The sequence below is a fragment of the Nuphar pumila genome, chromosome 10 (genome assembly GCF_984573655.1).
Source record: "Nuphar pumila chromosome 10, dmNupPumi1.hap1.1, whole genome shotgun sequence".
Lineage (NCBI taxonomy): Eukaryota > Viridiplantae > Streptophyta > Magnoliopsida > Nymphaeales > Nymphaeaceae > Nuphar > Nuphar pumila.
The window spans coordinates 103,250,091-103,263,628 of NC_143258.1; the positions used below are offsets into that span (position 1 = coordinate 103,250,091).

At 37.0% G+C, this 13,538-nt stretch overlaps 1 protein-coding gene across 1 annotated transcript; it reads right to left on the reverse strand.

Annotated features, from left to right (window-relative positions):
* Nucleotides 1-419: 419 nt before the first annotated feature.
* Nucleotides 420-13,258, reverse strand: LOC149827696 (homocysteine S-methyltransferase 2-like). The gene is made up of 7 exons (XM_090018215.1): nt 12,878-13,258; nt 11,827-11,883; nt 11,490-11,719; nt 11,279-11,408; nt 10,644-10,847; nt 9,769-9,840; nt 420-834 (listed from the first exon to the last, which is right to left on the reverse strand). The coding sequence occupies exons 1-7, from the start codon at nt 13,052-13,054 to the stop codon at nt 697-699; spliced, it is 1,008 nt and encodes a 335-aa protein (XP_089874341.1). The 5' UTR covers nt 13,055-13,258; the 3' UTR covers nt 420-696.
* Nucleotides 13,259-13,538: the final 280 nt, after the last annotated feature.

The following is a 13,538-nucleotide window of genomic DNA, read 5'->3' on the forward strand; positions in this document are numbered from 1 at the left end:
AGCAGCACACTCAAGTGTGCAATGTGATATGCACCTGATCTGCCCACGCCCACAAGGGATTTTGCTCATCTGGTAGAGGGTAATTGTAAACGTCACTGAGTTGACAGGATGTCAGGAGTTCAAAACTCAGGGGTGTGTATATTTACCATAAGGCTAAAGCTGTGTACTACTCTCCTCCCTGGTGGGCAAGGCGATGTTGGGGTTTATGCCAATGAACTCGGTAAGCAAAGTAGTTTTTTCCCTGTTGAGAGAGAGAGAGAGAGCAAAAACAATATCTGATACATAAAACAAGAGACAAGTCTGTCAATCTTAGCATGCCAAAACATATATTCTCTAACACTTATCTTTTTGTTGGTAACAAAGCAGAAGGAAAGACAAGATCTCCTAGTTTAAGCTCTTAATAGAGAGAGAGAGAGAGAGAGCAAAAACATGATCTGATACATAAAACAAGAGATAAGTCTGTCAATCTTAGCCTGCCAAAACATATATTCTCTAACACTTGTCTTTTTGTTGGTAACAAAACAGAAGGAAAGACAAGATCTCCTAGTTTAAGCTCTTAATATACCAAGTGTCAGCCGACAACCTGTTGACAAGTGGGCATCATATGCACCTTCCAAACTACTGCTGTTCTGCAGAGGCAATCCAGAAAAATCACGTTCCAAACTACTACTGTTCTTTAGAAGCAATAAAGCAAAATCACTTGTTCAGAGCCCTACAGATGGCTCTAATTGTATTAGGAGTTGTCCTACAGCAGCCCCCTATAAGGGAAGCTCCAGCATCGTGCCATTTACACACATAGGACACGAAATCTTCATCTGAAACTCCAGTAGATTCCTGAAAAAGAGAGAAAAACCACTGACAATGTCAATACACTAGACTAGTCTAGAAAAGATTTTGATACAGCTATGGATCCAAACACCTAAAGCAGCCTCTACTATTGGCAAGACAGCACATGCGAATCCTGACCCTGGGTAGGACACAAAGTGATTGCCCTCAATTCAGCATAGAATTCAGGGCCATTATAAAACATAAAAGATGTAAGGAAGCTTCATATGATGCCATAGCGCATGAAAAATTGCAAGATATGTACATATATTGGCTTCAAGAAGAACCATTGACAAGCTACATTAATGTGCTGCACAAGAAGTGATTTGAAGTACCAGACATTCTCATAGCACTGCTCTAGAACAAATAGAATCTGTCAAAACCAGGATGAGATTTTCGGTTTAATATCATGTGAAACAACAATAAGAGAATATCATGATTCTCTTTACATCCCATTATGGTGGACTACCAAGTATAACTTAGATGAAGGAGGTATGTGTAAAACACTGGCTTGAATGTTTTTATTTATTATAAATACTAATTATATGAGTAGGAACATGATGTTGTCGGGTATCCAGTCTGTGTTGGTATCATGCAATGTTGACAGGTTTCACTGCAGCAAAGGGCAGAATAATGACAACTGATAAGAATAGGCAATATTTAGTAATGTGCCTAAAAAATTAATAGTTTGATTCTCTCTCTCTCTCTCTCTCTCTCTCTCTCTCTCTCTCTCTATATATATATATATATATATATATATATATATATATATATATATATATATGAACGTTTTGTACCATGATACCATACGGCATAGATCTAGCCACCGAATGGTAAATCTAACCGTACATGTGTTTAGCATTATTTATTTACTATATGAGAAGGTTTTATCATATTTGATGTCATAAGATTTCATTTTTGAGATGATGAAAATCAACGGCTTACAATTCATGAAAATAAGGGTGGTTTAAAAATGGTATAAAACATCATATTTGAGTCAACCTTAATACATGAAAATAATAAATAGCACATGATAAACATGATCCAACAGTTAGATTTTGCTCATGGAGCTTAAATAGGGATGGCAGTGGACTGGGACGGGTGTAGGAAGCAAGCTCTCCACCCCCGCCCCATCTTAAAAATTTGCCCTCCATCCCCATGGCGGGTTTTGATTTTCACCTTCATCCCTGGTCCATTCCATGTTTCATATCCTCCATCCCCGCGCCAAATGAGATGGGTTTGGATGGATCCTCGTTTTCCCCCGGTACAGGATTTAAATGGCCCTTCTTTATAGCCGTTAGAGAAAAGAGATAAAGGGGATCCGTTTTTAGGGTTAGGAAGTAGAAACTTAGGGTTAGAAATGTTAAATTGTATATATATATATATATGTATATATTTTCTTTATTTTTCTTTCTTTTTATTTTATTTTATCTAGTTCTCTTTAAACTAGAACTTTGTTCTAGTTCACTTTTTGAACTAGAGTTTGACTAGTCAACACTAGGTTGACTAGTCAAAAGAGCTGTTGGAGCAAGCTCCAACGGTCACAAAAGGAGCCCTTGGAGCTTGCTCCAACAGCTCTTTTGAGCTTTCCTTCTCTCCCTTTCTTTGTATATAAATAGGGGTGATCTCCTCCCATTGTAACTCAAGAATGCTTCTTGCATTTTTGTGAGATTTTAATAAATTATTGTTTTTACATATTGTGTTTGCACTTTGCCCTTTGTGGCATTTGTGTGTGTGCCCATTAGTGGCTTTTGTGATTGTGCACCTTGTAGCCCTTTAGTGGCATTGTATTTGTGCACAGTTCGTTTCATTACATGGTATCAGAGCTTAGATGCTCCTGAAGATTGAAGCCTCATTTTTCATGCTTGTAAGAACAAGAAAAGTACCACTTGCTCTTTGGTGATTCACGTGGTCATGTGATCGTGCTTTTGAAGACAAGAGTGGCTCGTGGTTCTTGTTCGTAGTGTGGTGCATGCGTTTTTGCTTCTTTCCTCTATTTTCTTCTCTATCGCTCTCTATCTCTTTTACCCCTTATAAAAATGGATGACCATAAAAAAGTCACCATCATACCTATGAAACTCAACGATATTAATTTTGTAAAGTGGTTTTCAATTGTGAAGCACCACCTTTGGGGAAAGGGGTTGTGGGGACTAGTGGATGGTTTCGATCTGGATCTTAAACTAGTTCTCACCAAGATAGAAAGTGAAAAAAAATCTCTCATAAATGATGAGAAAACCAAGGCTTTAGCCACTTATGAGAGAAAGTAGAAAGAATGGAGAATAGGACATAGCAAGATTATGACCTATGTCACACGGACTCGGCTAAGGAGGTGCCGCACCCGAGTCGACACGCCCCGACACGGGTGCGGACTCGGGTGCGGCTTCGGACTCGGCCCGGACTCGATCAACGCCGAGTCGGACTCGGTCAACGAGTCCAGGCCGAGTCCGTCTACATTTTGGACTCGGTCAACTTTGACCGAGTCCAAAAATGTCCCTAAAAATCAAATTTTTATATTTTTTATTTAAAACAATATAAAAATTTGGTTTGAACCTCACCGAGGACATGGCATTGGATAGAAATGATTGGAGGAAAAGGATTCACGTGGAAGACCCAAAATGATTTTCTTTTTTGGTTCATATCGCTGACCCCAATTGTTTTGGGATGAAGGCGTAGTTGTTGTTGTTGTTGTTTATTTAAAAAAATATATATAAAAAGAGGCACAGACTGTGACTGTGCTGCAGTCACAGACTGTGACTGTGCACAGTCACAGGTTGTGCAGTGTGCACAGTCACAGACTGCGCACAGTCACAGACTGCGCACAGTCACAGACTGCGCACAGTCACAGACTGCGCACAGTCACAGACTGCGCACAGTCTGTGACTGTGCCTGTGCACAGTCACACTGTGGCATTTTAAAAATAAAATAAAATAAATACATTTTGTGCATCCATGCGACTATTGAAGAAATCCAATACCTAAAGAAAAGAATGTTTCAGTTAATAAAAAGGCTTCCATCTCCATGATATTTTAAACTAGAAATTATTTAACACACTTAGTAAATTTTGAGAAGATGAATCACAAAAATCTCACATAACAGGAAAAGTCAATACCGTATAAATGTTTTCAACAAGCTCAATAAAATTATAAATATATATATATATATATATATATTTTGCCGAGTCCCCGTGTCCAAAAATTTTAAAATTGTGCCGCACCCGTGTCGCACCCGCACCCGCACCCATGTGACATAGATTATGACTTGTCTTATTAATAGTGTGGATCTTAGTAAATGCTCTAACCTTGCAATTTTGAGCATGTCGATAAGGCTTGAAAATACCTTAAAAATATATATTCCTTTAAAGATATTGCACATGTGTGCAATTTACAAAATAAAGTTCGTACTATGACTCAAAAGAACAAGAGTATTAGAGACTATTATAATGCCTTGTCCGAACTTTGAGAAGAGTTATCACTTCTTGAGCTTAAGTGACACTCTCCCGAAGACATTGAGTTTTGCCAAGCAAAATTCTCTCTATTGTTGACACTATTGAAGAGTTAACTATGGAGGAGAATAGGCTTAAAGGTCACACTTTAAAGAATGAAGATGATTCCGTTCTTGTCGCCTCTAGAATGGGCAATTACATGTGCATGTATAAACCACCTCAATGGAAACAAGTGAATGAGTATGAAAATAAGCCTTATTGGAAGCAAAGCAATGAGTATGACAAGAAAAAAATTATGTCATAATTGCCATGAACCGGGTCACATTAGACCTCAATGACCAAAGTATAGAAGAAAGGAAGAAAAAAATGTGACTTCAGTTGGCTCTCCTCAAGAATCCAATGACAAAGCTCATGATGCACCTGTATTTATGTTTCAACTTTCAACTAATGAAAATTCTCCAACCACTACTCAAAAGGGCATCTTCTTCACATGAGACATCCACTGAGGCTACACTCTCATCCTTCACCAACCTTGGTAAAATTCCTTAGCTTCTTGATTATGATGCTTTCTTTCATATGACCCTTAATAGTAATATTTTATCTGAATATCATAATAACTCAAGCGTGTCAAATGTTTTTACAGCTGATGGTACATCTATTGAAATAAAAAGAGTAGGAAATTTTGAAAATATTTTGCAAAATTCTAAATTTTTTATTATTCCAATAGTTAGATATATTCTCAAATTAAGTTTAAACCTCTTATCAGTTTCTCAAATTTCTGACCATGGATGTAACGTCCCCTTCTCTTTTGATCGTTGTTGAGTGCAGAATCGCCAGTCAGGGAAGCTGATTGAGGAAGGCCATATAGAAGGAAGCCTATACAATATGGATTTGTTGAAAATACCTAAGGATATTTTTTTTATAATGTTCAGAATTTATATTTGGATTTATGGCATAAAAAACTTGGCCATCTTCATGTATCTAAAATCCAATATTTTCCAAGTTCAATTTTTTTTTGTAATTTTGAGAATTTTACTTGTAATAACTGTATTCTTGGGAAAATGAAGAGATTACCATTTCATTAAAGAACCTTTGTTTCTTCTAGACTGCTTGAGTTAATACATTCAGATGTATGGGGCCTGAGCATCAATCTTATCCAAAGGTGGTTATGCATACTATGTGATTTTTGTTGACGATTTATCTAGGCACACTTGGATTTACTTCCTTAAACATAAATCTGAAGTTTTTACCAGAGTTACTGGAAGCGTCGTAGGCTTTGGAGAAGCGCATTTCAGAAGAGCGAAATGTCGTGCTTTCGAAACGCGCTAGGAAGCACACAAAAAAATTTGGGAAGCGCCCTTCCCTTCCCCCTCGCTTCCTCCTTTTTCCATTTATTTCTTTATTTTATTTTTTTTTTCTCTTTTTTCTCTTCCCCCTCACTTCCTAGGTCGCTTTAGAGATAAATCCTGGTTCACTTCTAAGTCGTCCCACGCTTCTCCCTTTCTAAAATTTTGAAAGTATCTCGCTTCCCACTTCCGCTTCTTCGACTAGCAACTCTGTTTTTTACACATTTTCAAATATTTCATAACCTGGTTAAAAATTAGTTTGGAAATGAGATTTTTATCGTTCGAACTGATTCAAGAAGAGAATTTTTATCAAAGGAACTTAAGGATTATTTAAATTTGCATGACATCATACATCAAAGATCTTATTCACACACACCACAGCAAAATGGTCTGGCTGAACGAAAACATAGACACATTATGAAAACCACCAAAACCTTGCTAGTAGCGAATCAAGTAACTAAAGGTTTGTGGGTTGAAGTTGCATTCACTGTTGTATATCTCATTAACCATATAGTAAAGTGGGCTTAATAGTCGCCCTATAAAACTTTCCCTTCAACCGCAATGGCATTCTACGATCGCACAACACTCCAGTTGCACTTTTCCATTTCATCCACCCAACCTTTATCCTATGATTTACATCTCCATCAATTTCTCCATACTTTTGAATGATAGATCCCAAATATTTGAAACAATCATCCACCGGTATTTCTTGCTCACCAAGCTTCACTACACTCCAATCACTACTTTGTTGCTTACTAAACCGACATTTCATATATTTTGTCTTACTCTTACTCAACTTAAAACCTCTTACTTCCAATGTTTGTCTCCATAATTCTAACTTAGCATTAACCTCAGCTCTAGACTCATTAATCAAAACAATATCATCAGAAAACAACATACACCACGACAAACAAAAATGAAAAATTCTTTGATTTTGAAAATACTAAGTAACTGAATATTCCTTTTTATTTGACTTAGTTTCCGAACATAATGACTACAATCATGAATGTGACCTTGATAGTTGATAATGGTTGTGAATGTGACCTTGACAATGGTCATGATGATGTGATTGATAAAGAGCAAACCCATAAGGGTAATAACTATTTGCAATACTCTAGGCGTAGGGATTCAAATCACCCGTGTACTGGAAAAATATTTTGATCAGTCTAAAGAATAAACCATAAGGTCATCTAGGATCTCCAAACTACCTGAGAAGTTTGGGTCCTATGACTTCTTTTCTCCAAAATACAAGACATTCATTGCATTAATTTATTCATGTATAGAACCCTCAACATGTGCTCAAGCTAAAGAACATTCTAAGTAGGTTAAAGCCATGAGGGTAGAATTGGAAGCTCTAGAAAAGACTAGAACTTGGACCATTCAAGATATACCACAAGGAAAGAAACTTATAGGTTGTAGGTGGGTATATAAGGTTAAAACCAAGAGCGATAGAACACTTGAAAGATATACAACTAGATTAGTCGCCAAGGGATATTCCCAAGAATACAACATAGACTACAAAGAAACATTTGCTCATGTTACTAAATTGACCACTCTTAGGACCCTAGTTGCCTTAGCCTCAATTAGAAAATGGCGTATCTTTCAAATGGATGTTAAAAATGCATTTCTTAATGAAAATCTGGTTGAAGAAGTTACATAGAGGCACCACCTGGTATAAATATCCCTAAGGGTAAAGCTCTTCGCTTGGATAAAGTCCTTTATAACCTTAAACAAGCACCTGAAGCTTCATATGATAGGTTTAGTCAAGTTATGCTTGATATTGGTTTTAGTTCTTGTTTGACTGACACTGCATTGTTTGTTAAGGTGTCTAATGCAAGTATAATTATCTTTCTCCTCTACCTGGACGACATGATTATCACTGAAGGAGACACACAGGAAGTTGAAAATATTAAAAAGGGTTTTTTAAATATTTCTTAAGAATTGAAGTTGCTTACTTTCCTAGAAGGAATATGTTATCTCAGTCTAAATTTGCTTCTGATATTGTTTTCAGGCCTGACATTACGAATGATAAGAGAGTTGACACTACTAAAATTGTAAACACCAATATGTGAATTGATGGTGGAGAACCTCTTGAAGATCCTACTCTTTACATATAGTTTATTGGAGCTTTCTCTTACCTTTCAATTACTAGACCCGATATAGCACACGTTGTACACACAGCTAGTCAATTTCAGCATGATCCAACTTTTGTTCACATGGGAGTAGTCGTGTGTATTATTAGATATATTAAGACCTCTCTTTCTCGAAGCCTCTTTATGTTTGCTTCTTCTACATTAGATTTAATTGTTTATACATATGCTGTTTGGGGAGGTGATCCAAATAACAAACATTCAACCACTAGTTTTTGTGTTTTTCTAGGTGAATCTCTAATTTCGTGGCGATGTAAGAAGCAGTATAAGGATTCACTTTCATCAACTGAAGTTGAGTATCGAGCCATGTCAACCACCACGATAGAGGTGGTATGGCTCAGGCGATTGCTGGCAGATATGGGAGTTCAAGTGACCAATGCATAACGCATGTGTTGTGACAATAAAAGTATAATTTACATTGCCAACAACCGCATTTTTCATGAATGCACCAAGCATATAGAAATGGATTGTCACTATGTTCGAGAAGAGTATCTACATGAGACTATTGATATGTCTTATATTACTTCAGAATACCAGCTAGCAGATTTCTTTACTAAACCTCTCATTGCTCCCAGGTTTCATTTCCTTTTAGGCAAACTTTCAATTGTTACACCGTAAGTTTCAGGGAGAGTGTTAAATTGTATATATATATATATGAAATATATGTATATAATATATATATATACATAAAAGAGTATGTATATATATTCTTTTGATATATATTTTTTATTTCTTTCTTTTTATTTTATTTTATCTAGTTCTCTTTAAATTAGAACTTCGTTCTAGTTCACTTTTTGAACTAGAGTTTGACTAGTCAACACTAGGTTGACTAGTCAAAAGAGATGTTGGAGCAAGCTCCAACGACTCTTTTTATGACTGTTGGAGCTTGCTCCAAGAGCTCTTTTGAGCTCTTCTTCTCTCCATTTCTTTGTAAATAGGGGTGATCCCCTCCCATTGTAATTCAAGAATGTTTCTTGCATTTTTGTGAGGTTTCAATAAATTATTAGTTTTACATATTGTTTTTTCCCTTTGTAGCATTTGTCAGTGTGCCCATTAGTGGCTTTTATGATTGTGCACCTTGTAACCCTTTAGTGGCATTGTATTTGTGCACACTTCGTTTCATTACAAGAAATATATATAAGATTTAAATGTCCTTTTATAATATAATAAGGGTATATTAGTAATTTCATTAATGGGGATAAGGGGCGGGTTGGGGCAAGAGTTTGATTTTCACTTCCATCATCGGTTCATTCCCCGTTTCATGTCCTCCATCCCCACCACAAATGGGGTGGGTTCGGATGGATCCCCGTTTCCCCAAGTCCACTGCCATCCCTAAGCTTAAACATATGTAAATCAAGTGTGTACCACCATATATATAATATATATATATATGTGTGTGTGTGTGTGTTATTTATATTTATTTATTCATTCTCACATTCATCATTATTTTGATTTTACTTATATATATATATATTTATTTATTTATTTATTTATTTATTGATACATAAGGCATGACATTGGCACATTGACGACACCATACTCTCCAGTAACCCCATTGATTTTTTAAATATTTTCAGCCAATGTTTTGTGCCAATGGGTCTAGTATAGTCTATTCAGTGAAAAACATGGTTTCCAAAGGAATTTAAAGTCAACAACCCGTGAAGCACAAAAAATTTTCACAAAAAATAAAACTTTACATCAAAACAATTATATCCAAAGCAAGGATATAATAGGAACTTCTGGCAACAATGGGTGTGGCATGACCAATTGATGCATGAAATGTTCTGGCAGTAGTACTTACTTTTTAGATGCTTTATTTATCCACAAAATCAGGTTGCTTTGACACAAACAATAATTATTACACTAAGATGTCTTCCAAGAAATGCAATTTTATATTTGCTAGCATACAGCAACATTCTTACATGAATATAATCACAAACTGGTTTCTGACAGCAGCAAAATGGCATACTAAGTGAAACAAAAATCAGATGTCCAGATAACTCACCACCCATTCCTTTTTGTCTGCATCATATGTCTCTCCACTGTTTGGATAGATAATAATTGGTTTTGTAGTGACCTGTAAAAATACATGTATAACAACCAATTGTGACACCAAAAAAATTTGTGTAAAATCCCCATGGTAGCTGACATATTCCAAATTTGGACATCTACAAATATCATAGTGGGGCAAAGAGAAATTCTACGACTGAGTTACTTGCAAAACGTAAAAAGACAAACCATACAATTTCCTCATAAGAAAATGGCTCCAAGCACCTGCTCCAACAGGACCTTCAGAATAAGTATGCTTTGCAAATACATGGAACCAAGTCTAAAAGTATTTCATCATCGTGTTGAATGTTTAACATAAAAGCATTTCTTATCTTCATAGAAAAGACTATTGCTCCACTTAGGAATATGATGTTCATGTAAAAAGAAGGTTACAAAGACACCCGCCCGGATCACCCGAGTGGCAGCAGGCCTAGGGAGAAGGTGCTGATGCCTTCGTCCGAGGTTCGACTCCCACCGAGTGTGCGGGTGCCTTTAATCTGCATAAGGGCTTGGGTGTCGGTGACCCCACCAACCCATTAGTGACCCGGTGTTCCTCGTCATAAAAAAAAGGTCAAAAAGAGGACGAACATGATTTTGCAATAATCTCCATGCAGGCTAATGCATTAGATTTCTCATTTAAAGGAATATATATTCCCCATGATTTAGTACATCCTGGCAATGCATGAAAATGGAATTGCTTCTTAAATGGCCATAATTAGAGATGCAACATAAAAGATATGTGTGAACACAAGAATAGAACCACCATTTTTGCTTGCTGAAGTGATGAAAATAAATGTTTTTCATATGAATTGTAGCCATTAACTTTCATACCTTCTGAGCAGAGAGAATCAAATCGTGGATAAACCTAGGAGGTGTGCAATTGATTCCAACGGCGATCACTTTCTTGCATGAGTCAGCAATGGAGACACATTCGACCAAAGAATCTCCACTAACTACATTTACACCATCCTTAGAATTGAACGAAAACCATGCTGGGATTCTTATATCCCCTTCCTCAAGCAGCTCAACATAAGCCTGCATGTGATGCTCCAAAGATGGAATTAGTTAGAGTCAAAGGAGAGCAAACTATGAGAAATTCATGCACATGAACACAGACCAAGCAATTTAAAGATGCTTAGGATAAATATGTGTGTGTAGGGTATACTTCAAAAATCCTCAAAGGTATATTATGGTTCTTATACAACAAGATTGTAGAGGTGAAGCTCCTTATACAAAGCCGATTTGCCAACAATAACTTCAAGCAGGAAATAATAAGTACATAAACGCCAAAAGCAACGTGGACCACAAGAACCCTCTCATTCTCACAAGGATACAACAAACACTGACGTTTTCAGGCAATGGGTCTCACGGAAAGGAAGGGAGATTTTCTTAACTGCTTTCAAAACCACAGATTTTTTAAATATCCCACAATCAAAAGAGCAGGACAGAAAACATGCAAGCAATACCTGAGCTTCAATCTTGTTTGGGATAGTTTCAAATGCAATTAGATCAGCACCAGAATTTGCTAGAACTTGAACCCTTCTCCTATGGAAATCCTTCAAAGTCTCTAATGTAATAGCATCCCCATATTGTCCACTACAAAAGAAGAGAAATCAATTCACAACTGAACATAAATAAAACCTAAATAACTGCAAAGTCAAAAGCAGCTTGACCCACCTATACTCCGAACCATCAGCTAAATAAGCTCCATAGCTTCCCACGGAGGCTGCAACCAAAATATGGTGTGGTTTTGGCGTATGCCCATTTCCTATTGCATCATATGCTCCTGAGATACACCTCTGCATAAATTCATCACGTGCCTCGCATGCAATTTGGACACTCTTCTCAAGTAAGGCTTCACCTTTAGCCTGTGATAAACCTTTGGACTCAAAACCTTGAATAGTAGCCTGCACCATCCAAAAGAAGCAAGAAACAAACCATATAACAGAGACTACTTCAAGGCCCTCAAGCTTATTAATATACAAACTATACCAATAGTGTAGATAATAAGTACCTGATAAGATGCTGTAATTAACACTTCTGCTCCAGCCTCAAGATAATCTAGATGAACCTGCTCGAGTAATAAAAGGGAAATTCACAGAATATTAAGCATTGAAAATGATTAAATAATTACTCCTACTTTTAAAGGACAGCAATAATTCATATCATGAAATCTTTTCTTCGTTAGGGCTGTTCAGACTTTAGAATCTGGTGCAACAGCTTAGAAAGAAATACTACCTAGAAAATGATCTCCTAAGAAATACTACCTAAAAGTGATCAACGACAATTTCAAATGGAAAAGCTGACACAAGGAGCTATTTTGCACGAGTGGTATGCATTGATACAGTGAAATGTACATCTTAAAACAAGAGAGAAAATAATATACAGTCTTAGTACAAAAAGCAAAAACTCTTATCCAGAGTAACTAAGCTTCAGATCATGAAGAACCTCTGTGAGTCAGATGCCACCCACCACCACAATTTGAAAATGAACAAGGGGAACACCAAACAATGCTCACAAGAATTCTCCTTGTCACTTTCACAATAAGGGTGTTTTTTTTTAAAGGCAAGCTGGGGTTAGGCAGACCCTTACCAGTTATACATCTACACCATTGGGTTTTGAACCTGCAACGTCCCAACACAAGGTGACGTGCACTAGCTGCTCCTACCAGACAAGCGGATCACCCGTTGGTCACAATAAGGGTGCTTGCTAATACCATTTCTGTCGGAGCAAGCCTTCGCAGTTTGCTACAACAGAACCCCAAAATTTTCCTTCCATGATGACACAAAACCCTATCGTTCCAACATCTTCCAAATCTAAAACCAACAATCAAATAGCATAACTACAACACCTATAAAGAAGGAGAGGCTTCAATTGACATCTTTCATACATTTAACAAAAACACATTAACAAGAACATCAAATTGGCACCAAAAAACAGCTTTCAGAAAGAAAAAAGGCTTTCATTTCATAAAACCGAGATCATAATAAGCACCAAAAACTCATTTTTTTAAGAGAGTAAAATCAAAACGAGAGGAAGAAGCAAGTGGGTGTTCTGAGATTGACCTGACGAATGAGATGGGGGGAGCTAATTAGGCACTTGCCGCTCCAGAGAGGATCATTAAGATCCGCCCCGTGGCGTTCCAACTCTGTAGCGAGCCCCCCATCGATAATGGCGCAGCCACCCGCCTGTTGGAGAAAATCCTCTATCCTCAACGAGAATTCGCCATCCTTGAGACCCATTTGAGATTATACCCTCCTCTTCAAAACCAAATATTCGGTTTTGTCATTCAAGTACAGAGGACTCACAGTTCCTGCACAAAGGGAGATGCAGAAGACGAAGAGTTCCGCTGAGGCTTCATGCAAGAGAGAAGCATGGAGAGGCCTTCCTCCTATACAGAGGTGTCGAATGAGAAATCACCAGACTAGCCTAATCTTCAAAAGATAATGACATTTTGAAAATCATGATATATTTAAAGTGTTAATTCAACAGAGAAAATATTGGCTACACTCTAGAGTATTGTACTCTTTAATTAAAACTTATCTGTGCAAGTTTTATTTGATCGATTTGACCCCATAAATGCGCTCAATATGGTCCATTTATTAGAGAACACGCTTTTAAACGAGTGCTTTCGACATATAAACAAGATTTTCTCAATCTTGAAATTTTGACACATTAAGGCTATTGGACTTTGAAGCCCTTAAAAACGAATCTAATTATACATGC

Bases quoted from the DNA above. Each gene is read 5' to 3' on its own strand.
- LOC149827696 (XM_090018215.1), bottom strand. From the start codon at position 13,054: ATGGGTCTCAAGGATGGCGAATTCTCGTTGAGGATAGAGGATTTTCTC. The intron at 11,720-11,826 runs GTACTTATTATC...TGGATGGTGCAG, and splicing joins TAATTACAGCATCTTATCAG to GCTACTATTCAAGGTTTTGA. The intron at 835-9,768 runs GTGAGTTATCTG...TCTCTTTTTCAG, and splicing joins CAGACAAAAAGGAATGGGTG to GAATCTACTGGAGTTTCAGA.